Source organism: Danio rerio, chromosome 3 (genome assembly GCF_052040795.2).
Source record: "Danio rerio strain M-AB ecotype USA chromosome 3, GRCz13ab, whole genome shotgun sequence".
Classification (NCBI taxonomy): domain Eukaryota; kingdom Metazoa; phylum Chordata; class Actinopteri; order Cypriniformes; family Danionidae; genus Danio; species Danio rerio.
The window spans coordinates 34,300,768-34,325,807 of NC_141023.1; the positions used below are offsets into that span (position 1 = coordinate 34,300,768).

At 35.8% G+C, this 25,040-nt stretch overlaps 1 protein-coding gene across 5 annotated transcripts in view; it reads right to left on the bottom strand.

Moving 5' to 3' along the window:
- The window catches only part of thraa (thyroid hormone receptor alpha a), a 57,453-nt gene that overhangs the window by 15,827 nt on the left and 16,586 nt on the right, over positions 1 to 25,040 (bottom strand). For 4 of the 5 annotated variants that reach the window (XM_087242091.1, XM_087242092.2, XM_087242093.2 and 1 more), the window contains 4 exon segments: positions 11,961 to 12,125; positions 1,383 to 1,444; positions 1,138 to 1,259; positions 903 to 1,050 (listed from right to left, as the gene is read on the bottom strand). In XM_087242091.1, the coding sequence (XP_087098217.1) occupies positions 903 to 1,050; positions 1,138 to 1,259; positions 1,383 to 1,444; positions 11,961 to 12,010 (382 nt within the window). In that variant the 5' untranslated portion in view covers positions 12,011 to 12,125. 5 annotated transcript variants of the gene reach the window in all.

Below are 25,040 nucleotides of genomic sequence, written 5' to 3' on the forward strand. Positions count from 1 at the left end.
TCTCAGACCAAAAGAAACTAAATTCTCTGATCTGATGAGAGTAAAAATGAACTCTTTGAATTGAATGCCAGGCGTTACGTTTGGAGAAAACCAGGCACTGCTCATCACCAGGCTAATATCATCCCTACAGTGAAGCATGGTGGTTGCAGCATCATGCTTTGGGGATGTTTTTCAGCAGCAGGAACTGGGAGACTAGTCAGGATAGAGGGAAAGATGAATGCAGCTATGTACAGAGACATCCTGAATGAAAACCTGCTTCAGAGTGAACTTGACCTCAGACTGGGGCAACAGTAAGCACACTGCCAAAATATCAATAAAGTGGCTTCACAACAACTCGGTTAATGTCCTTGAGTGGCCCAGCCAGAGCCCAGACCTAAATCCAATTGAACATCTCTGGAGAGATCTGAAAATGGCTGTACTGTCGCTTCCCATCCAACCTGATAGAGCTTGAGAGGTACTGCAAAAAGGAATGGGCAAACATTCCCGAAGACAGGTGTGCCAAGCTTGTGGCATCATATTCAAAAAAGACTCGAGTCTGTAATTGCAGCCAAAAGTGCATCAACAGGTTTTTTCAGGTTTCTTATTTTTTAATAAATTTGCAACAATTAAAAAAAACTTTTTTCACATTGTCATTATGGGGTGTTGCGTGTAGCATTTTGAGGAAATTAATGAATTTAATCCATTTTGGAATAAGGCTGTAACATAAACAAATGTGGAAAAAGTGAAGCGCTATAAACACTTTCCAGATGCACTGTACATGAATAAACCTTTACTTATTTACATATTTGTGTAGCACTTTTCACAATAATTATTGTTTCAAAGCAGCTTTAAAAAAGGCGTACACACTTAAAAAAAAATCATCAAACAAAATAAGTTTATAGTTTGCGTGTGTGGACACTCACAGTCCATGGCCATGCCCACTGAGATGCACTTCCTGAAGCGGCACAGCTGGCATTGGTTGCGGGTGATTTTGTCAATGATGCAGCAGCTGTCATATTTACAGGAATAGGACGGATGAAGGTTTTTCTGTATTGTCCTCCTGAAGAAACCCTGTGTACAGTCCAGACAGAAGAGGCAGTTTAATGTTTAAATACAGACTTATCACGAGTCAAGCGATTCAGATGCTGGAAGTCTCACCTTGCAGCCCTCACATGTGATGCAGCGGTAATGATAGCCAGTGGCCTTGTCTCCGCACACCACACATGGCTCATCTTTCTCCAGATAACTGGGAACGTACCCAGGAACAGAGATGCTCTTGTCTAAAAGATGAGGAGAGAATAGGCGACTGCAGCAGAAAACAAACACACACCAACCTCTACATCCCTGGGCATCATAAGCCCATCATGTTTGGGGTTTTGACTGCAGTGACACCAGATTCTTACCGGATGTGCTGTTCATAGAGCATTGACTATTCTTTCTTTTCCTCTTCACTCCATTTGGCCATCTGACAAAAAGAGAATGGTGATATACAGTTAAAGTCAGAATTATTAGCCCCCCTTTGAATCTTCTTTTCTTTTTTAAATATTTGCCAAATGATGTTTAACAGAGCAAGAGATTTTCTTAAAAATTAAAAAAGAATAAAAGAATAAAATAATTCAGTTATTAGAAATATATTAGAAAAAGTTTAGACATGTTGAAAAAGAGTCTTCTCTCCGTTAAACAGAAATCGGGGAAAGAAATTAACAGGGGGGCTAATAATTCTGACTTCAACTGTATATGAAGGGTTTAGATGCAAAGGCCTCTAAATGCCACTTGATATTCTAAAATCTGCATTTTTCTCCAACTCTTGTGTGTAGGCTCAGAAATATTACTGTTATAGTGACAAATAAGTTCTTTTCATTGCTTTGAAAGTGAAATACTTGAACATAAAAATAGGAGGCTGAGAAAAATGCTCATTTTAGGAGAAAATTTCAGATGGCTTTTAGAAGTTTTTGCAACTGAACTCTTTATATATACACACAGTTGAAGTCAAAATGAATAGCCCTCCTGTTAAATTAATATTCTTTAAAAATATTTCCTAAGTGGTGTTTAATGGAGAAAATACAGTATATTCTTAAACAGATTTAGAAACAAAGTTTTAATGACTAATTAAAATTAACACATTTATTTAGTCTTTTCTACGATGCCAGTAAATAATATTTTACTAGATACTGGTATTCAGCTTTGCATAAGTGAGTTTTAAAGGTCAACTAAATGTTCAAGAGTACTTTTTTGAGATTTTATCAGATTTGTGTGTGTTTAACAACAGTTTAGGCAACGTTAGCACCTGTTAGCTTTAATTGTATCGAAAACTGGATAATTTTGAGCTTTTGTCAGCTCATTTCATCTTCCAGGTTTAAAATCATTTTTCAAAATCTGTGACGTAGTGCGTATCTGCTAGTGGAGTGATGACGCATTGGTTTTTCATTATTATTACTATAGCTGAGTTTTCTTATTCTATGAGAAGACCCTGCTTCTTAATTATTCATGAGAGCATGTGCTTTCCGAAGGCAAGGCAGACCTGCCCAGCTGTGAGACCCATGGGTGAGGCCTCATCTGCACATGCCACGGGTTGTATGTGTTTGTTTCCATGATCCACAGGGTTTGAGGAGGAGAGAAGTCCTCCTCATTTATATGAACACAATTATCTTTATGATGATATAACAAATTGTGGTAATGTGTTTATAAAAAATTACGAATAACAAATGTAGCAGGACATTAAATTACTTATAACTATAAAATCATAGATCTCACGGTTTGTGTCATATTTTGTGAGCCAATTAACAACAGTTGTTTGCTCCCTTCTTATTCCCGCACTCTGCCGGCCCCTCCCTCTGCTCGTAGCACTTCAAGCCCATCTTGGAGCATTTTTTTTTAATTTTGAGGTCCACTTGAACCGAAAAAGAGGGGTTTCATGACCCTTTAAAGCTTTTACTTTGGAAAACTTGAAGAAGAAAAAAATCACAGGAGGGTTAATTGTATAAATATATAAAATGAATAGCCCTCTTGTGAAATGTTTTTTTCATTTTAAAGAATTTTCTAAAGTAATTGTTTTAATACATATAGCTAACCCACAGCGTTCAGTGTTCTGTGGCTGCAGCTCTTTGTATAGTTCATACACTCAAATAAATTACTTATCAACTTATAAAAATACCAGCCTAAATAAAATCTCTGAATTTCACTTATATGATGTGGAAAACATCTGATGTGGAGTACAAATTCAATTTAGATTTAGAACCTATTTAAACAAATTAACAAAGAAAATATGACAAAAACAGATTAAAAAAACAAGTAAATAAAAATACACAACAAAAACACCTAAATAACCAATCAGTTTATCAAATAAACATTTAAACCCCTCCAAATAAATGTAATTCTATGTGTGACGCAATATCCTCACAACCATTAATGTGCAGTTAATTTTTTTTTATCCGAGTATCCTGCATGAGTATGGCATGATTGATCCCTGTCTAAAAATATCTCAACATCTAATTTAGTAGTCCACACAAAACAACACAAGTGTGAGCGGGTAAAATAAATGCATGTGACGACCACGAGGCGGCACTGTTCTAAAATAATTTCCCACTGCATTTTTCACCTCAGCTGACCGCCAAAATGTGTCTATCAACAGTGTTGCATCACCTTGTAAAACCGAAAGAACAGCAACAGACCAAAAGAACAAACCAATTTACGTGACTACGAAACCACAATAGTACACACACCGTAAAACACACATTTTCACGTGGACGCTCGCTAGTGAACACAGTGAACAACAACAAACCCTTATTTACACTTCATGTGGAGGCTATGAACTTCCTAGCAGCCCCGAACACAGTCCAACTCACGTGTGCCAATGTTTGTGGTGTATATTTACCTGAACACTTCAACGCACACACACACACAAACACACTATCACTCACAATATTATTATAAAGAAACATTACTACACTATTCATGTACTGCATGAAAATAGGATTATATTTCAAACTACCAAATATGACAACATACCACACTCAAACTCCACAACATGACAGCAAAAAACTGCAGATTTACAATACTGTACAATATATTCAAAGACATTTCCACATCATAACTCATGTGGGATTTGAGTAATACAGAACACACACATACACACACACACACACACACACGCACGCACACACGCACACACACACGCACACACGAGAGATACACAGGCACCACTGACAGCAATGAAATAATATTTTTCTCTCTTCCAGTAGATCAACAGACACGACTGCACAAACAGGGGGAATGGGATGAATGAACGGATGGAGAAAGAGCATTTATATTCTGACCTGTTGACATAATGGGGCTGTAAAATGTGCATGACTGCCGTCTCCCTCCTCTTGCCAAGCTGTCAGCAAATCTATCTGCGGTAACAGGGACTCTGAGCTGGTAGGATGGCACTTCTATTTCTCTCTCCCTCTCTCTATCTATCTCTCTCTCTCACACACACTCACACACTCCTCCTTCCTGCGAGCTCCACCTCTCCTCCATCACTAACCCTCTGCACTCATTTGCCTCTTCATTCGCTCAATGTTTTTTGTCTGGCAGAATGACACACGATGATGCAAAGGACTCTCTGCCAGCTGTGTTTAGACAACTGCTAGTGTGTTGTCACTTACACACACTTCAGATACTTATAATCAGCTTCAGAGTTTCTAGCATATTAATGCACTCGTGAATAAATCATCGGCAGAACTGTGTTGAAGCCAAACAGCACTTTACATCTTCAGTGCATCGGTTCAGTGCACAAACATTTTGTCTGTTTTTTTTTAAGGAAGTTGAAGCACCGAGACCATGAATGAATACATGCCAATCAGAATGATGATGTTAATAACATGTTTTAATCTATTATTTATTCATTTTCTTTTTGGCTTTGTCCCTTTATTAATCAGGGGTCGCCACAGCGGAATGAACCACCAACTTATCCAGCATAGGTTTTTATGCAGTGGATGCCATTCCAGCCGCAACACTAGGAAACACCCATACACTCTTGCATTCACACACATAATACTCTATGGCCAATATAGCTGATTTAATTCACCTATAGCACATGTCTTTGGACTGTGGGGGAAACTGAAGTACCAGGAGGAAACCCACGCACACACAGGGAGAACAGGCAAACTCCACATAGAAATGCCAACTGACCTAGCCGGGGTTCAAACCAGCAACCTTCTTGCTGTGAGTCGACAGTGCAAACCACTGAGCCACCGTGTCGCCCTACAAGAACTCTATCAATAAAAACTAAAAAGGCTAAACTAATCTATTTTGTCAGATGGCATCTATATATGTGATGGCATCTATAGACCATGCTAGCCACTCTATTTCCCAGTACTGGGTTGTGGATGGAAGGGCATGCGCTGCATAAAACATATGCCTAAGCAGTTGGTAGTTCAATCGGCAGCGGCGATTCCTCATAAATCATGGACTAAGCCGAAGGAAAACGAATGAATGATTTTCTTTCTATCTATCTATCTATCTATCTATCTATCTATCTATCTATCTATCTATCTATCTATCTATCTATCTATCTATCTATCTATCTATCTATCTATCTATCTATCTATCTATCTATCTATCTATCTATCTATCGATCTATATACACACTTTATGAAATGGTTGTATTAGTTATTGTATTTACTTACATACAGTACTACAAACAAGTTCATTGCAGCATTTATTTATCTTTGTAACCATTAAAACTATTAACTAAAGTTGTTAGTTTATGTTAACTCACAGTGCATTAACATTTATGTTAACAAGCACAACTATGGCTTTTAATAACAGATTAGTAAATGTTGAATTAATAAATGCTGTAGAAGTATTGTTTATTAGTAGTTCATGTTCATAAATATATGAACTAACATAATTAATAACAATGAAACCTTATTTATAAGTGTCACCAAAAGTATTGCTCTTAATGTTGTATTTTTATAGTACTTTTCCTTTATTTAATATTCTTTCTATTACTCGTAATGATAATTATATAAAAAATATGATTTAATAAGGCAACGCAGTGGGTAGCACAATCGCCTCACAGCAAGAAGGTCGCTGGGTCGCTGGTTCGATCCTCGGCTCAGTTGGCGTTTCTGTGTGGAGTTTGCATGTTCTCCCTGCATTCGTGTGGGTTTCCTCCGGGTGCTCCGGTTTCCCCCACAGTCCAAAGACATGCGGTACAGGTGAATTGGGTGGCTAAATTGTACGTAGTGTATGAGTGTGTGTGTGTGTGTATGTGTGGATGTTTCCCAGAGATGGGTTGCGGCTGGAAGGGCATCCGTTGCGTAAAAACTTGCTGGATAAGTTGGTGGTTCATTCCGCTGTGGCGACCCCAGATTAATAAATCTGAAAATTTATTAATCTGGAATGAATGAATGAATGACAAGAAAATGAATGAATGAAAATGATTTAATAATATCTAAAATCATATTATTATTTATAATCGTATTATTTAAATGGTTATATGTTATTATTATTTTATTAAATATATTATATTATTTTATTATATTAAACTTTATCTTGTTTTTTACAAATGTATGCAAATGTAGAGTGGGATTTGAGAACTTGAAAGATGAATCCTAAAAAAAAGATTTTCTATTCACAAATTATTAATTTTTTAAATAAATATTTGTCCATTATTTAAAAAATGCTGAAAATATATAACTACAATACATAAAAATAACAAAATAATTATATTAACAGTACTTGTTACACAGTACTGTTAAAAACAATAAAATATTATTTTTATTATCATTCATTTTCCTTCGGTTTACTCCCTTTATTTATCAGGGATCGCCCCAGTGGAATAAACCGTCAACTTATCCTGCAAATGTTTTACGTAGTGGATGCTATTCCAGTGGCAAACCAGCATCGGGAAACACCCATACACTCTCGCATTCACACACATGCCCTACGGCCAATTTAGTTTATTCAATTCATCTATATTGCATGGCTTTGGACTGTGGGGAAAACCAGAGCACCTGGAGGAAACCCACATGAACATGGGGAGAACATGCAAACTTTACACAGAAATGCCAACTGACCTAGCCGGGGTTCAAACCAGCGACCTTCTTGCTGTGAGGCGACAGTGCTAACCTCTGAGCTACTGTGCCACCACATTATTATTATTATTATTACTATTAATATTAATAAATCATATTTAATAACAAATGTGTTTATCATTACTATTGCTGTTGTAGTATTATTAATAGCAGTAGCAGTTCATTAAAAATGGTTGTTGCTATATATAACTTTAAATATTTTTATCAACATAATATAAAAGATAAGAGACATGCTGAACTCTGGCCATGAACCAGTTAAAACCGTGACTTTCTATCCTCTGTAATCTCCTGCTAAAGCGACACGTGAGTCGATGACACATCAAAGCAAAGTCCACCGGGAGCACGTCGAACTTCCACTTCCTCTTTTTCAATGCCCGCACAGGCTGTCAGAGAGAGACGGACAGACAGAGAGAGAGAAGATCGCACACACTCACACTGAATAAGCCTTAAATGCTCACTCACGCGCGCTCGCTGCTAATCAAATTATAGAGGCGTAATTAAATGGCGAGGAGGGCGCAGGACAAATCTGCCTTACAGGGAACCATCTGAAACTGCTCGAGCTGCATAATAATCCCACAAACTGACCCACAGGGCCATGAAACTGAGTGTGGTTTATGTGCATGCAGACACTGACAGACTAGGGGGAAGCGGCACATGTGAGAGACACGTGCTTAAAAAACTCAAAACTGCAACACGCGCACATTTACACATACACACACATGCACATGCACATGTACATACGTATATGCACACACAATATACACACATACGAACATGCATACATACATGCAAACAATCACACATACACACATGCATACACACACACACACAAACGCTGATCGCAGACAATCCAGTGACTGTCATAATGATTCAGTGTCCTGAAATGTCCTTTGCTGCCCGGTGGCCCCATCTGCCTTCTCTCTGTCCTGCACTCTAATCTCACTCTTTATTTGTCTTAGTCCTCATCTAATCGTATCGTCTAATCGTAAAACACTTCACACTCTTGGATGGATTGTCATCAGGCACTCTGGATTACAATTAAATTTGGTTTGATTAGAGAGAGACGCTGCAGACAACAGACAAAACTACTGTTTCTTCAGTAGACACCTGTCCATTTAGAGATGTTGGGCTTTTTGGCATTACTAAAGCTGTATTTGGAACTGAATAGACAGAAAACATTCAAAGTACACCATTAATCATTTGTCTTATTTTATTAGTTTGTGTTTGTTTGTAGCTTTAAGTTATAACATGTTTTTAGGAGTGTTTTTTCAAAAGGAATTTAGAATTTAATGGCTTTTTTTCTAGAAAAAAAAAAACTGAATACTTTCTGAATTATGACATGATAATCATAGAAAAAAAAAAACTTTTGTAAAAACTTTTAACCTTAATATGTGCCAAACACGGTTTTGGAACCTCTTCATTTTCACTGTTGTGCTACAAATAGTGTACAACATTTGTGTATACAAATGACAAATTGCATTTTAAAAAATGTATCATACACACACACACACACACAAACCAAAAAACAAAAAAAAAAATATGATTTTGTGTTCTTTTTCAAATATTTCCCAAGTTATGTTTAACAGAGCAACACATTTTCACTATTTCCTAAAATATATTTTTTTCTTCTTCTTTTTTTCTATTTCAGTTAGAATGAAACATTTAAAAAACATTTTAAGGTCCATTTTATTAGCCCCTTCAGCAATATTTGTAAGATAGTCTACAGAACAAACCATTCACTTATTCATTTTTTTTGTCGGCTTAGTCCCTTTATTAATCCGGATTAAGCCACAGCGGAATGAACCGCCAACTTATCAAGCAAGTTTTTTATACGCAGCGGATTCCCTTCCAGCCGCAACCCATCTCTGGGAAACATCCACACACACACATACGGACAATTTAGCCTACCCAATTCACCTGTACCGCAGGACTGTGTGTATCTTTGGACTGTGGGGGAAACCGGAGCACCCGGAGGAAACCCACGCAGGGAGAACATGCAAACTCCACACAGAAATGTCAACTGAGCCGAGGTTCGAACCAGCGACCTTCTTGCTGTGAGGCGACAGCACTACCTACTGCGCCACTGCCTCGTCAGAACAAACCATCTTTATACAATAACTTGCCTAATTACCCTAGCCTGTCAAATAACTTAATTAACCTAGTTTAGCCTTTTAATTACATTTTAAGCTGAATATTATTATATAAAACAATATCTAGTAAAACATTATGTACTGTCATAATGGCGAAAATAAAAGGAATCAGTTATTAGAAATTAGTTATTAGAACTATAAAAATCATAAGTGAATGGTAACTAAATGTTTATTTCTGCCTAAACTACCTCTTTTAAGAGCATATTTATCAAACACACACACACTCACACACAGACACACACAATGGTTGGTTTTTGTAAATTGCATGTGGGGACATGCCGTAGGTTTCTATTGTTTTTATACTGTACAAACTGTATTTTCTATTGCCCTACTCCACACCTAACCCCCCCTCTTTACAGGAATCTGTCTGCAGTTTTACTTTCTGAAAGTGAAAAAAAACCTTCTGAATGATTGAGAAGCATGTTCTCATAATTCACACACTCTTTGTAATACTTACAGTATGTCATTATACATAGTTATGTCCTGAATCAGGACTCCTGAAATGTTTAGAAATATTTAGCTGCTTGTTCAAACCATTTAAAATAAGCTGAAACATAGTTTTTGATGTTCAATCAACTTAATATTGTAAAATAAAACTATTAGGTATACTTTATTGATTAGTGTTGAGACAAGACGAAGGAAGGGATTGTGTTGAGCATTTTTTAGTGTATGCCACACAAACATATACACACACCAAGTAAGAGAGAAAGAGAGAGAAAGAGAGAGAGAGAGAGAGAGAGAGAAATTTGATCTATTATTATTTTTATTGTAATTAATGAATAATATGATATAAATTATATGATTTATTGAATAATAATATGATATATTGAATAAATATGTATATGTTTTATTCAATTATTATACTACTACTACTGTTTACTTTGTTTTTATTATATATGTATTTTTTTATTTTATGTAAACAACTGCTCTTGGCAATACATTTGTAACATTTGTCAAGCCAATAAAACAATTATTGACTTTAATTTAATTTAATTGAATTGACAGAGAGAGAGAGAGAGAGAGAGACAGAGAGAAAGAGAGAGAGAGAGAGAAACACATATAAATAAGTAACCCCAACTGTTTAAAATATCATTTTAGAGCCCTCAAAAAAAACTTCAAAAACCAACAAATGGACACTGAAAAAAGAAACAAACCAACACAACCAATATGACTAACAGCAGGCAGCATCAGAACACGGACATGCTCATCCACAAAATTAAGCCCAATCTAATGATAAATGGATGAAAAGAAGAGAATCTGATTTACTGGAATGAAGCAGCGGTAAAACAGTAAACTTAAATGTTATTTAGACCTAAATAGAGATTATACAACAGCAACATATCTGAGTGCAGTAAAGGACAGTAAATTAAGAACAACGACCAAATACAGACTGAGTGCTCACAGTCTGACTGTAGAGACGAGCCGATACAGACAGAACTGGCAACCCAGAGAAAGCCGCATCTGCCCCTACTGTGGAGGAACACTTCCTCACCCATTGAACAAACTATCAGCACAACAGAGAAACATTCTACCCTAAACTCCAGATCACTTACCCTCAATTCACTGAAAAAAACAATAAAACCAACATGGGCTCATTCTGAAAGTGTAGCCCTATATACGTTAGGCTGCATTTCGTCTTTAAAATGAACACTACGAGGTGGTATGATAATGCTCCTATTCTCGCTTACCAGCTGACCAGACACCTTAATGTAGACGGCTTTCCTGCTGTTACCAGTTTGTCTGGTAGCTCGACAGGTCTGAACTTGAGATGAAGAGCGGAGTTGAACGCGATGACAGGATTCGAGTCTGGTGAAGAACGATTCCAACAAGCAGGTAAGACAAAAAAATTTAAATAAAATAAACAAGTAAATAAAAGGGTGAGAATGTGGTTAAATCTAAAAATGTGGTAAAAATCAAGGGGGCTTTTCTTTTTCTGGATTGCTTTTTAAAACACTACGGTTGGGTTTAGAGAAGGGGGTGGGCGGGTCAATCGGTGCTTTTCAAAATAAAATTGGTTGGGTTTAGGGAAGGTGGAAGGTGGGGAAATGAGTCGCTTGGTCAGTAAGTCAGTCGACAGCAGCCTCTGATGGATTTATGTGAGAACAGCAAGCGCGAACGGCACTCGTGAGAGATATTTGAGATCTCAAAAAGCATACTCAGCATCCCCTGGCAGATTAGCAAAAACAAAAACTGCAAAAAAAGATAGCTCCTAGTACGTATTTGGCGCTCTCCAAAAATGTATATAGGGGTACGTAATCAGAATGATCCTGAGTTGCATAAAACACAACTTCAATATTTACTAGGGTTAGAATTTCCTTCTAGCGGCACAATACATTAACAGCTGTCACAAAAAGAGAGAGAAGACCAATAAAAACATCAGTGATGCGCTTGAAAACACACACATCTAGATTATTATAAATGAATCATTGTAAATATACAGATTTTTGTTGTTTTTATTACAGTTTAATTCTAAAATGTTGATTGTTAAATGTACAGTTTATGCTGATCTATTAATATTTTTATGGATATATATGAATATTATGATATATTAAATAATATATGATATAGTCAATATATATGTTTATCTTTTTATTATTATTTTTTACTACTACTACTACTATTTACTGTGTTTACTGTGCTTTTTTAGTGTATATTTATTTTATTTTAATGTAAAATTTATAAATGCTTTGGACTGAATTGAACTGAGAGAGAAAGAGAGAGAGGGGGAGGGACAGAGAGAGTTACTCACTGCGTCTCATCTCCTTCTGGCAGGTTGTGCTCCTGCTCTGTGTTTTCCATTCACCTTGATTCCATCCAGCATCCAATCACAGCAGACTGAGGCGGACTCGACCCTCTGCACGTCAGCATACGATCAGCTCACGGTCGCTCATTCAGCAGTTACAGGACGCCAATGCTGCAAACAAAAACAGCACATATGTGAAATCAGATCCTGCCAGCTCCGGAGGCTCATGGCGGCGTCTGGACACACGGTGGTGCACATGTGCATCAGATGATCAATGGTGAACTCCTGCCCTCAGAGCTCAGCCTCTCATTACAGGGCCAAACTGATAAATGCACATCCCTCACGCCTCCGTGCTAGATTTCCATTGCTGATCTGGAGCTGATAGGGATTCGTTGTGCAAGGTCAATAATGCTGGCGTTTCCAGCACAACCGTTCAGCCTTGTGTCTAATTATAGGAAAGCAGAACTGGGTTATTCCACAACGGATGAGCTATGTATTTAATATTTCAGCACTTCAATATATCTTGGGATTAACTGAGTTTTTTTATTTTTACATTTGAGAGATTTGACAGAAAATCGTCACACTTTATTTTTTCTGTGGTGAGGTGCATTATCACCTTTGTGTCGCACCTTAGGATCGCACCTTTGTAAATGTTTATTAAAGCAAATCAGATGTGAAGCGTAAAGTACTGTATAAGGTCAAAACTCAGGATACAGTTTTCAACAAGAACAGAACATGAACTCAAACACAATTTTTACTAAATCAGATTTTTTTTGTTCGCTTTACTGACTTACTGGCTTCTAATTGGTCAACACAGGGTTCCAGCTATAATCTATGCTATAAGTTCTAATGCTTAGTTTTCTTTGGCTGTTGTTTTTTTCGTATATGACTGTATGTTTTGTCAGCTAGCTTTTTTACTTTATTTTGTTATTACATATTATTTATTATTTTATGATATATATATATACAACAAATACTTTTTTACTTTAAGTACTTTACTTATATATGTGTATACTCTTACCGACTACTTTACTAGCTACACCTGTCCAACAGCTCTTTAAAGCAAATTTCTAATCAGCCAATCACATGGCAGCAACTAAATGCATTTGCGCATTTAGACATGGTCAAGACAATCTGCTGCAGTTCAAACCAAGCATCTGAATGGAAAAGAAAGATTCAAAGATTAAGTGATTTTGAACGTGGCATGGTCTGAGTATTTCAGATACTGCTGATCTACTGCAATTTTCACGCACAAGAAAATATCCAGTGAGCGGCAGTCCTGGGGCACAAAAGTCTTGTTGATGCCAGAGGTCAGAGGAGAATGGCCAGCCTGGTTCAAGCTGATAAGGCAACAGTAACTGAAATAACCACCTCGTTACAACAGAGGTATGCAGAAAAGTATCTCAGGATGCACAACGCATCCAACGTTGAGGTGGATGAGCAAAGCAGCAGAAGACCACACCGGGTGCCACTCTTGTCAGCTAAGAACAGGAAACTGAGGCTACAATTCACACAGGCTCACCAAAATGGGATAATAGAAGATTGGAAAAACGTTGCCCGGTTTGATGAGTCTCGATTTCTGCTGCAACATTCAGAATTTGGCGTCAACAACATGAAATCACGGATCCATCCTGCCTTGTATCAATGGTACAGGTTGGTGGTAGGGGTGTAATAGTCTGGGAGATATTTTCTTGGCACACTTTGGGCCCATTAGTACCAATTGAGCATCATGTCAATGCCACAGCCTACCCGAGTATTGTTGCCGACCATGTCCATCCCCTTATGACCACAGTGTACACATCCAGCAGGATAACGTGCATGAATCATCTCAGATTGGTTTTTCTGAACATGACAATGAGTTCACTGTACTTAAATGGCCTCCACAGTCACCAGTTCTCAATCCAATAAAGCACCTTTGTGATGTGGTGGAACGGGAGATTTGCATCATGTAGCAATCTGCAGCAACTGCGTGATGCTATCATGTCAATGTGGCCCAAAATCTCTGATGAATATTTACAGTATCTAAAGTATCTTGTTGAATCTATGCCACAAAGGCTAAAGGCAGTTACGAAGGCAAAAGAGGGTCCAACCTGGTACTAGTAAGGTGTACTTAATAAAGTGGCCAGTGAGTGTATATACACACACATTTTCTTATACATAAATATATAGTAGTTCTTTTTAAATTAAAAATATTATGAGCCAGTTATCAAGACCTACCATGTGCAATCACATTTCATTTGATCAGACTTTGATCGGAACAGACTACAGTAGTTCCCCTTTTCCCATTCAATAGTTCTAATCAATAGCTTCTATTGTCACTCTAATGGAACAATCTGATTGTGTGTGCGTGGGTGTGTACGTGGTGTGTGTTAGCACAGGCACTGCAGCAGCCTTGGCCACAGCTTCATACATAACCTTCCCTCAGGAAATCTGTTCTTTACATCTGACTCATGCGACCATGAAGCTTTGAACATACAGCATTCAGAAACAACTTAAAACATGAGAGCACTCTTTCAGATGACCACACTTTACCCATTTATCCTCTAAAATTCTAAATCACTAACAAGACCAAAAGCAGCTCCATTTTGTAGCTTTCTAAACTCATTCAAGTACAGACAGAGGACGTACATTTGTATACAGCACATGCACACAGTCCATATGGCTAAAACACATTTGGCAGAAGAGGGCTCATGGGATGCCAAGAAAATGACTGGATTCGCAAAACAACATTGACCTCGCTCACTTCCTCCCTAGTGAAGTGGACCACTATAGGCCTGCTTTCCACCTCTCATTTATTGTCAATGGGGAAATAAACCAAGCAGAAACCTCGCAGGAATCCAGCATCGTGTGTTTAGAATTAAATAAGAGAAACCCAAACAAGTGCCTTGAGTGTTGAGTTCCTTTCACTGTGATATTGTGGGCATTAGTCAGAATGTGCAAGTCTGGGCAGATATTTTCACTACAGCAGTTGAATAGAAACACTAGTAAAATGGGTCTCACTCACTAATTACAATTTTTATGTTTATATATATATATATATATATATATATATATATATATATATATATATATATATATATATATATATATATATATATATATATATATATAAAACAAATAAAAAATATGCATTTACATATTAAAAAATAAATTGACTTTTAGGTTACAGAAACCATAAACACAAAAATTGTATCAAAATATATACATGTATGTATACAGTTGAAGTCAGAATTATTAGCCCCCCTTTGAATTTTTTTTCATTTTTAAATATTTCCCAAATTATGTTTAACAGAGCAAGGAAATTTTCACAGTGTGTCCAATAATATTTTTCCTTCTGGAGAAAGTTTTATTTGTTTTATTTCGATTAGAATAAAAGCAGTTTTAATTTTTTAAACACCATTTTAAGGACAAAATTATTAGCCCCTTTAAGCTATACATTTTTTCGATAATCTATCGTTATACAATAACTAGCCTAATAACTCTAACCTGCCAAGTTAACCTAATTAACCAAGTTAAGCCTTTAAATGTCACTTTAGGCTGTAAAGAAGTGTCTTGAAAATATCTAGTCAAATATTATTTATTGTCATCATGGCAAAGATAAAATTATTTATAAAATTAGTTATTAGAAATAAGTTATTAAAACTATTAGAAACTTCAGTTATTAGAAATGAGCTAAACAGAATAACTCTATACAGCTTAAAGTGACATTTAAAGGCTTACCTAGGTTAATAAGGGTAACTATGCAGGCTAGGTTAATTAGGCAAGTTATTGTATAATGATGGTTTGTTCTGTAGACAATCAGGAAAAAATATAGCTTGAAGGGGCTAATAATTTTGACCTTAAAAGGGCTATTAAAAAATGTAAAACTGCTTTTATTCTAGCCTGAAATAAAACAAATAAGACTTTTTCCAAAAGAAAAAAATATTATCAGACATACTGTGAAAATGTCCTTGCTCTGTTAAACGTAATTTGGGAAATATTTAAAAAAGAAAAAAAAAAAAAAACATTCAAAGGGGAGCTTATAATTCTGACTTCAACTGTACATTTTGCAGCCAGTTTAAAACAATCATTTCATCCTCTTCGAGTATATAGTCAAGTTTTTTCTGAGTCGTTTAGATTTAAAAAATTATTTATTTAATGTTTCACTCGCTCTCGCAACAAGGCTTAAGTAAACATCTAATGTAAAAACGCACACAAGCTTTAGAAAGTGAAAGCAAATGTTTAATCCCGGACATTTTAGGAGATTTAGAAACCTGGACAAAACGAGAAGATTGTCCACTACTTGATCGATCACGGATGTTTGGTTATTGGGCAGATTAAAAAAAAAATGTAAAGGATGTTAATACCAGCAAAAAAAATGTAACATTTAAAGGCTTTACTAGCTTAATTAGGGTAACTATGCAAGTTAATTAGGCAAGTCATTCTATAACGATGGTTTGTTTGGTAGACCTTTAAAAAGCTATAGCTTAGACGGATTAATAATTTTGACCTTAATTTTTTTTTTTAAAAACAACTGCTTTTATTCGAGCCGAAATAAAACAAATAAAACTTTCTCCAGAAAAAAATATATTATCAGACATACTATGAAAAAAAAAATCCTTGCTCTGTTAAACATCATTTTATGAAATATAAAAATAAATAAATAAATAAAAATAAATCACAGGAGGGCTAATAACAATTACAACAACAATTAACAATTTTTATGGTCATATCTTATCATCATGTTATGTTTTTGGTTTCTTCAGATGTTTTCACTCTGTATTGGTTACATTTTTTAGACACCTGAAAAACAGTTGCAAGATGACATTCCTGAATTAAAAATAATTTTGTTTTTGCTAGATGTACAAAAGTGGATGAAACTTCTCAGACAAGTCTTAGACATTCTTTAAGAGATTGAAGCCATGCGCTCAGAAAAGTAGGCCATGGGAATTCCCTAAAACTGACGCGTGTATTGTGCACATGATCATCAAAAATCCTTGGTTTTGGGACATTACATTAAACAAATACGGTATGCATGCATGTCAAGACAGAATCCTCTTTTGAAAGTCTTTACTATATACTGCTCTTATCCTGATGATAGAAAAGTCAGGCATGATGACAGCAATTTCACTTTTAAAACTAAGGCAATGACCAAAAATGTAAGGTAGCCTGTATGTAAGGGCTGAAATAAACTGGATCTATCTCCAAATAAAGCAGATGTTTTCATTAATAAACATATTGTACAGCTGGTCTCATGACATAAAGCTTGAAATACAGTAAATAAGTGAGATAGCCAAACTTAAAAGCTCTTGGATGCACCTTCTGGGTTAGTTTGACTTCAACAAGTAGGATCTGACATCTATGTTGATCACTGGACAACACTTCAATTAGCCTATTAAGGGATTTATTTACAGTTAGGGTTATGTGCTTCTACATGATTGCTTTCCAATTATTATTCCATTCTTTGATTTTAATTTACAGTTAGGGTTGGATTTAGGTATAGGGTTTAGGTATGAATTAAACTGTCAAAATTGACAAACCAGGATAAACATTTGATGTTACTACAGAATCACATCACACTTGACAAAATCAAACCCACCAGTCTTCTGCTGTGAATTAATCAAGAAAGAGTGAAAAGAAATGATCTAATGTGGCTAAGAATTGTTTATAAATATCGCCTATTTGTGGCAATTTGAACAAGACTAGTAAGGTATGGAGAAGCAAGATTGAGGATGGCCTTAAAAGTGTGAAGAAGTATTTTATAATTAATTCTGAAAAAGATGGGAAGCCAATGAAGCTGTTGTAGAATGGGTGTGACGTGACAGATAGACGGGGTGTTTGTAATAATATGGGCGGCAGCGTTTTGTTCCAGTTGTAATTTATCAGGGGTTTTATTAGGGAGGCCAAACACAAGGAAAGTACAGTAGTCTAAATAGGATGTGACTAAACTATGAACCAGAATGGCAGTTGAATGAGGTTTATTATATATCATATCGTTTTCATGTGTTTTTGAGGCCTGTGACTGTGTAATGATTTTAAAAGGAATCACGCATAAAAAATTGTAGTTTGTAACTTGAATTATTTTTATTATTCAGTTACTATTCCTGAATTCTTTTAGACTCGGAAAATGATAAAACATTGTTTATTTTAATTGTATCTTTTTTGTTGCTAATTTTAATTGTCTTTTAGATGGTTTACCATATTTTATTCAGATTTACTTCTTATTAGAATCATCCCAACCAATTGTAAATCATAAATTCTTTCCAAAATAGAGATATTCAAATCATCCGGTGAAATGGTATTCTGCAAAATTCATTTTCTTCATTCATTTTCTTGTCGGCTTAGTCCCTTTATTAATCTGGGGTCGCCACAGCGGAATGAACCGTCAACTTATCCAGCAAGTTATCACGCAGCGGATGCCCTTCCAGCCGCAACCCATCTCTGGGAAACATCCACACATACACACACACACACTCATACACTACGGACAATTTAGCCTACCCAATTCACCTGTACCGCATGTCTTTGGACTATGGGGGAAACCGGAGTACCCGGAGGAAACCCACGCGAACGCAGGGAGAACATGCAAACTCCACACAGAAACACCAACTGAGCCGAGGATCGAACCAGCGACCTTCCTGCTGAGAGGCGAACGTGCTACCCACTGCGCCACTGCGTCGCTATTCTGCAAAATATCACAGAATAACAAAATATAGCAATGTTAGATTTTTCCAATATCGTGAAGCCCTATACCTACCTACCTACGTACCAATGTTAATCCAGGATTACAGCGTACTAGACAATATCAAACCTAACAATCTTCTGCTGCCAACCAATCTCTCTCTTTAGTTCACACTCGCTATATCTATCTATCTATCTATCTATCTATCTATCTATCTATCTATCTATCTATCTATCTATCTGTCCGTCCGTCCGTCCGTCCGTCCGTCCATCCATCCATTTATCCATCCATCTAAAATACTCTTGTCTGGATTAAATCTGCAAGAGTTCATTGTGACATTTCTGTCATGATTTAACAGTTCAAAAATAACTGTGAAGCTGAAAATGGCATTTACAGTTTTTGCAATTTGAAAGATAAAAATCATAAATATCCTACAAATATATATTAGCCTACGCTTTAAAAGTGTCAGTTTACTTGGGAGGGCAATTACTTTACAACAGATGAATTAATGAATTAACTTATTAAAGAACCAACAAACGAATGGCTGGCGCGTTTATAATTGCCTGGCTTATTCTTGAAGGTGTAACAAAAATCTCATTAATTCTGTTAAACAGGATGTTCTTTTAAAAAAGCCTTATTATTATAAACAACTTGAGCCTCTTTAGAAAAGCGTGTTTTGTTTTAATGATTTGAAGGATTTTGATTTAGTTTTAATGATATAAAAGCTTCGACAAGGACTTCTTAAACCATTCAGCAACCTTCTGCTTGTTACTGTGGTAACGATCTTTCAATTCAACCCTATTCAGAAGTGAATGTTGATGCTGCGGAACCATTATTCCAGGTAATGACATCTGAGGTCAAGAGGGTTAAACACAAATGTATGAAATGTATGCTTCATGCCCTCCATGTGCTCATTGTGCCGTCGATGACAATTGGGAGTGTGATCCCTGAAACACTCACATGAGTCACAGCAGCATATAACATTCTCAAGGAGGAAATGTGACGAGCAGGGTGAAGAATCTGATTTAACCATCATATTGTAATTAATTAACTTGCTAGCAGAGAGTCAAGCTGACAAGTGACGACTGAATGAGACATGACAACTGTAGCTCATTGTGAAACAGCTCATGACCTTCGAACACGTCAAATTAGACTCACTAAAACATCAGCATGATTGCTCCATTAAATGTATAGCAGATGGTGGAAATGACAATAACTTTTCCGATCAGTTAAGATGTCTTAATCCAGTTACGTTGGGAACTGATATTTGTGCCATTATCTGCGCATCCTCAACACGCTGCAGGCTTGCTGACCTTTTGAGTAAAGAGTATGATGACAAAAGCATCTTGTACTGGCCTTTACCATTAGGTCATGGAACTAAGCTAGACATGAATCATGAGTTACTGCTGTGCTCAACCTAAACTTGTTATGAGAAATGCCATTTTCTGTTACAGAAAAGCGATCTTTGTATGTATTTTTGATCGAATTAATGCAGTTTAATTTCTAAACGTTTAAATCAAACTAAATCTGCATTCTTTCAGGTTGAAACGAAAGAAACGCAGATCACAACACCAACCTTATTTATGACATTATCATCCTCTGAATTATGATTGCCTAATTGCGCTGCTTTGTGATTCACAACTTGGTCTTGATGGCGAATCTTCTCCAGAAACAGTGACTTTGTTTACAAGTTTGTGGGCGCTAAAGTAAGTAGACAGTACAGACTGTACCTCGCGTTCGTTTTATACAGATTACAAAACCAAAAAACGTTTGCTTTTAAGTGTAGTTGGTTCATTTAAAGGAACAGAATTCAAGCTTTATGTGGATTACTTATGTCAGTGAATCAAGAATTCACTGAGATTCCAGTGTGTTTGTTGACCACATACATATAAACTGTTGTAAAAGCACAAGTCTGGTCTGAGCTTTTCCCCTGGAGAATCGTCAGTCTAGATCGATCGATGATTGGCTCCTGTACTAGTAGGCGGTGCTTCATTCACCTTATTGACCGTTACACTTTTCCCCATTCAAAACTATTTAAGTATCACATCTTGTGTATTCTATTGTCTTTGGTTATACATTTAATTTTATAAAATGTACACCTAATATCCAGTGGTTAGGACTGTCTATATTTTAATCACAATAGGTTTGAGGCAATATATACAAGTGCTAACATACTTTGTTTCTTTTCAATTGTTTCTTTAGACATGCGTTTATATCTAAAATAAAACATTTTATCAAAGTACTACTATTTTTAATAACAAAAATGCAGATTTGATGGCTACAGTGTGATTAGGCATGGGCCGGTATAAGATTCTGTTGGTATGATAACCTTGGAAAAAAATATCATCACGGTATCAAAGTATTGTGATTCCTGCTCTAAAATATATTGTTTTTAAATGTCTGGGTAAAAAACGAAGACATTTTCCCCTTTGAACACAATACATTTTTTTTGAGAAACATTTAAAATAGTTTGGAAGAATAAACGTCAGACTAAATAATTAACCATTGACTTCTGCTATCTTCATTAGCTTCAAAAACACAGATTTCTTTACAACTAGAAAAAGGAATCTTTGGATATGTTTTCTGCTGGAGATACTGTTGTCCTAAAAAGTTAATAATAATAATAATAATAACAATAATAAAAAAATCAAGTAAAAAAGAAAATATTACATCCACCTTAAGAATGGTATAACAGAAATTTTGTGCGGTTTTAAAACCTTGACTTTTTCAAACCACGGTATACCTTGAAACCGGTTATCATCCCAAGTGTGATCATCATACTTTCAAAAGTTTAACCAAAGTCCCTTTAGTCTTTGGTTTAACACCAATCTACAAACATGAGCACAGATCATTAAGCAGTGTTGAGAGTGAATAAATGCGAGTGTTGAATAAGACTGGGAATCAATTCATGAGTGCCAATTCGATTCAGAAGATTAAAATTTCATTTAATTGTATTTTTGATTCATTTTGTGATTCTCAAAGACAGTTCACCAAACAATACAAATTTCCTATTAATTTACTCACCCTCAGATCATTCAAGATGCCTTTCTTTCTACAGTAGAACATTAAAGATGATATTTAGCGGATTCTCACTTTGTGAATCTTATAAGGTAGTCAATGGTTATAGTTTTTTAGATTAAAAATAAACACATACAAACAAGTCCAAATCAATAGGCAAGGCTCCTAGAGACACGCTGTGTTGTTAAGCGAAACAATCAGTCTGTGTAAGATATTAAACATTATTTGTTTTGCGCAAGTGTGTTGACCTTTCTGTCACTTTCGATGACAAATCTGCATATTGGATGACCCCAAGGTGAATTAATTAACATGATTTTTGAGTAAACCATAACTTTAATATGATTGAATGCGATTTTTCTTTTAAAAATACATTGGTTTACAAATGAACGGGTATATTAAAACAGATAAAACCTCTATTTCAAAAGCACACCATGTTTGATCAATGAAATTTTGTGGGGGAAAAAATATAAATTCAATTAATATTGAAATCTATAAATCCTTTTGTCAAAAAATCTTTAATCTCAATCTTTCGAAGAGTTACCATCCTACGTTCTACAGTACATACAGTAATTGCCCTTTCTTTTTTAATTTTTTTCTTTTTTTGGCACCGCAGGACAAATCAAAGGTCACTACCATCCAACTCTGCCCTAGTTTACGCGTCTCAGCTTTGAAATATGTCATTGATCCAGACAACCTGAATGGTCAAACAACTCCACTCATAAAAGAATTGAAGAACAGACTCGGAGCAGGACTGAGAAAACAACAAGGCTAACCTTTCACACACACTATGGCCCGATTTTCCATCAGGTTACAGGGTTCTAAAGAAAGGCAAAGAACTAAATTTAGTGACAAAGTCAGAGTCAGATCATGTTAAGTCTGAATAAATATTGTAAAAGCTTCTCATGTGTTTTCACAATGTAAAGGAGCACTTCTTTCCCTCACCTTGCTCTGCAGCATTAGAGTGCCTACACTAAAGTAAATCTGCTTTTTCAGTTCATGTTTGATATGGATGCGGAAAAATCAGGTTGCTTGGCCGTAATGCAACACAAATCCATTATTTGAGTTTGTGCTTACAGCAGCCCTTGATCCCCTCTGAGTCTACGAAACACAAGCTTTAGGTCCATGAGGTCCATGGCACCAGCTGGTTAAGCATTAGATTTAAGGTTTAGCTGGGGCTTAGTAGGAGTGCTAGTCCCGGGAAAGAAATGGAGAGCAAAAAGTGATAAAAACTGTAGTTTAACATGAAGACAGGAAGAAGTTGGAATTATGTCCACTGGCTATGTCCCAAGAGTTCCTGAAGGTACAGTGAGCATTGGGTCCGGCCAAAAAAACAACAACCACAGTAAACGTTGGAGTCACAAACAAACTGGTTATTCTTTTATCATATACTGTAGGGCTGCTTCAAGTCTCTCAGGGACACGATTTGTTTGTTTGTTGTGAAAAGAAAATTGTAAGATTCTGAGATCATATGAGATCAAATGTGCTTCTATTATGCTATTTTAATCATTCCCAAATTTGAAAATGTAATTTAAAAATGTAAAATGTCATTTGCTTTCTAAGTATTTTCACAATTCAGTTTTAGTGATCTTTATGTTTACAATTGTGCTCCATTCACAGTTCACTTTGAACACATTGATGTCATACTGAACACAGCCGTGGCTCATTACGAAAGCTATAGGGGACCTATTATTTAAAAGCGGAATTTATGTTACATCTCCAAAGCTTGTGAAAACAAAAAACACAGCAGACACTAATGCTTTAAATTTATAGTAGGTTATTTATTAGGTAGCCTATTTCTGTAGCCTACTGTATATGACATGGGCCTGTTGGTTAGAACATTACTCCAATGGTTTACATGTGTCAAATTGTAAAAGTAGACTTTTAAAAAACATAAAATAAACAATATCCTACTTAATAATAATAATAATAATAATAATAATAATAATCGTCGTTATCATTAATATCAATATTATTTTTAAAGTATGATTTTTTTCATTTACTAAGAAATAATAAATTTAAAATTTTATTTTTTAATAAATAGCCTCATTATTTATTTATTTATATGATTTATATATGATTTTAGAATACTTGTTCTCTTTTGTAAGTGATATTATTATTTAGAATAGAATGTGTAATGTTCTCAATAATATTTTTAAAAGAAACACAGGTCATATATTGGTCTTTTACATATATTTTGATTAATATGTAAAATGAGTGCATGTTTTTACCAAAACTAAAATTGGACTTTTTTAAATGCATGTGTGTGTAAAACAATATAATTTGCACACAGAAATTATGGGGTGCATCGCACCCCAAACGATGCATCACACTATGCACTATGCATCACACTATGATGGAAACTACCGCTGTTTGTGAAACGCACCCCTGCTTACTTAGTTCTAATAACTTGTGAAAGTGTGGTGCTGTTGGTGCCAAGAAAGCAATGCCCTATAGACACGCAATATATATATATCATGTGTCAAATGCAGATTAAAATCCAGTGGAATTGGATCTATAGGGAGATATCCGTTCTCTACAGGGACCTTAATGTTGCACAAAACAACATGGATATGCTGAGAAACCAAGAGGGTGTGCTGAGTTCTCTTCCCTTTGAGTATTCCTGGTGGATTTTCAATGTCATCTATGCATTTCAAAGCAATGCAGCTTTTCCTACAATAAGCTACTTTTCAGACTTGCAGACTTTGATTGTTGTTGTTGTTATGTCACATTATATTGCATAAGCAGCCGCGTATAATTAAACTTGTGCTTTAAAAATGTCCTCTCTTTCTCATGAAAGGTCTGATTCATTTGCACAAAGATTAATTAAAATAAATGAACTATTTTAATATAAATGATTCACCAATTCATGACTCTATAATAGAAGGCATTGTAACTCAAAACAGTATGTGTAAACAACAGTGTGCAAGACAAGCTGCTATTTATCAGAGCAGGTTTCACACTGCTTGTTTCATTTAAAAAATAAATAAATAAAATTTTTAGGCCTTGTAAGAATTGAAATATTGCAAATATTCTGATATCTTTGACAATTCAAAACATGAGCTGAAAACAGAGACTGGTGACTTCACAACCCACCAGGGAGGAATGCGGGAAAAACCAGTTCCTGCTGCATTTGCATCTGACTATGCTGAGACTCAGCTTCATCCCCCTAACTCACGCATATGGTCATTTCAATGTTTTAAATTAACCAAACTGACTTTAACCATCATGTTTGATATCATTTGAAATGTCTCAGTGCGATTGGCACAATGGTCTCATTCTCTCAGAAATAGACATAATCAGAACAATAAATATATAACTTCAGGCATCTTTTGAACCACTGTGAGGGGTGTGACTTTTCCACTAAGTGTGAATGCCTTCTTTGTTATTCACACCCCCTTCCTTGAGGG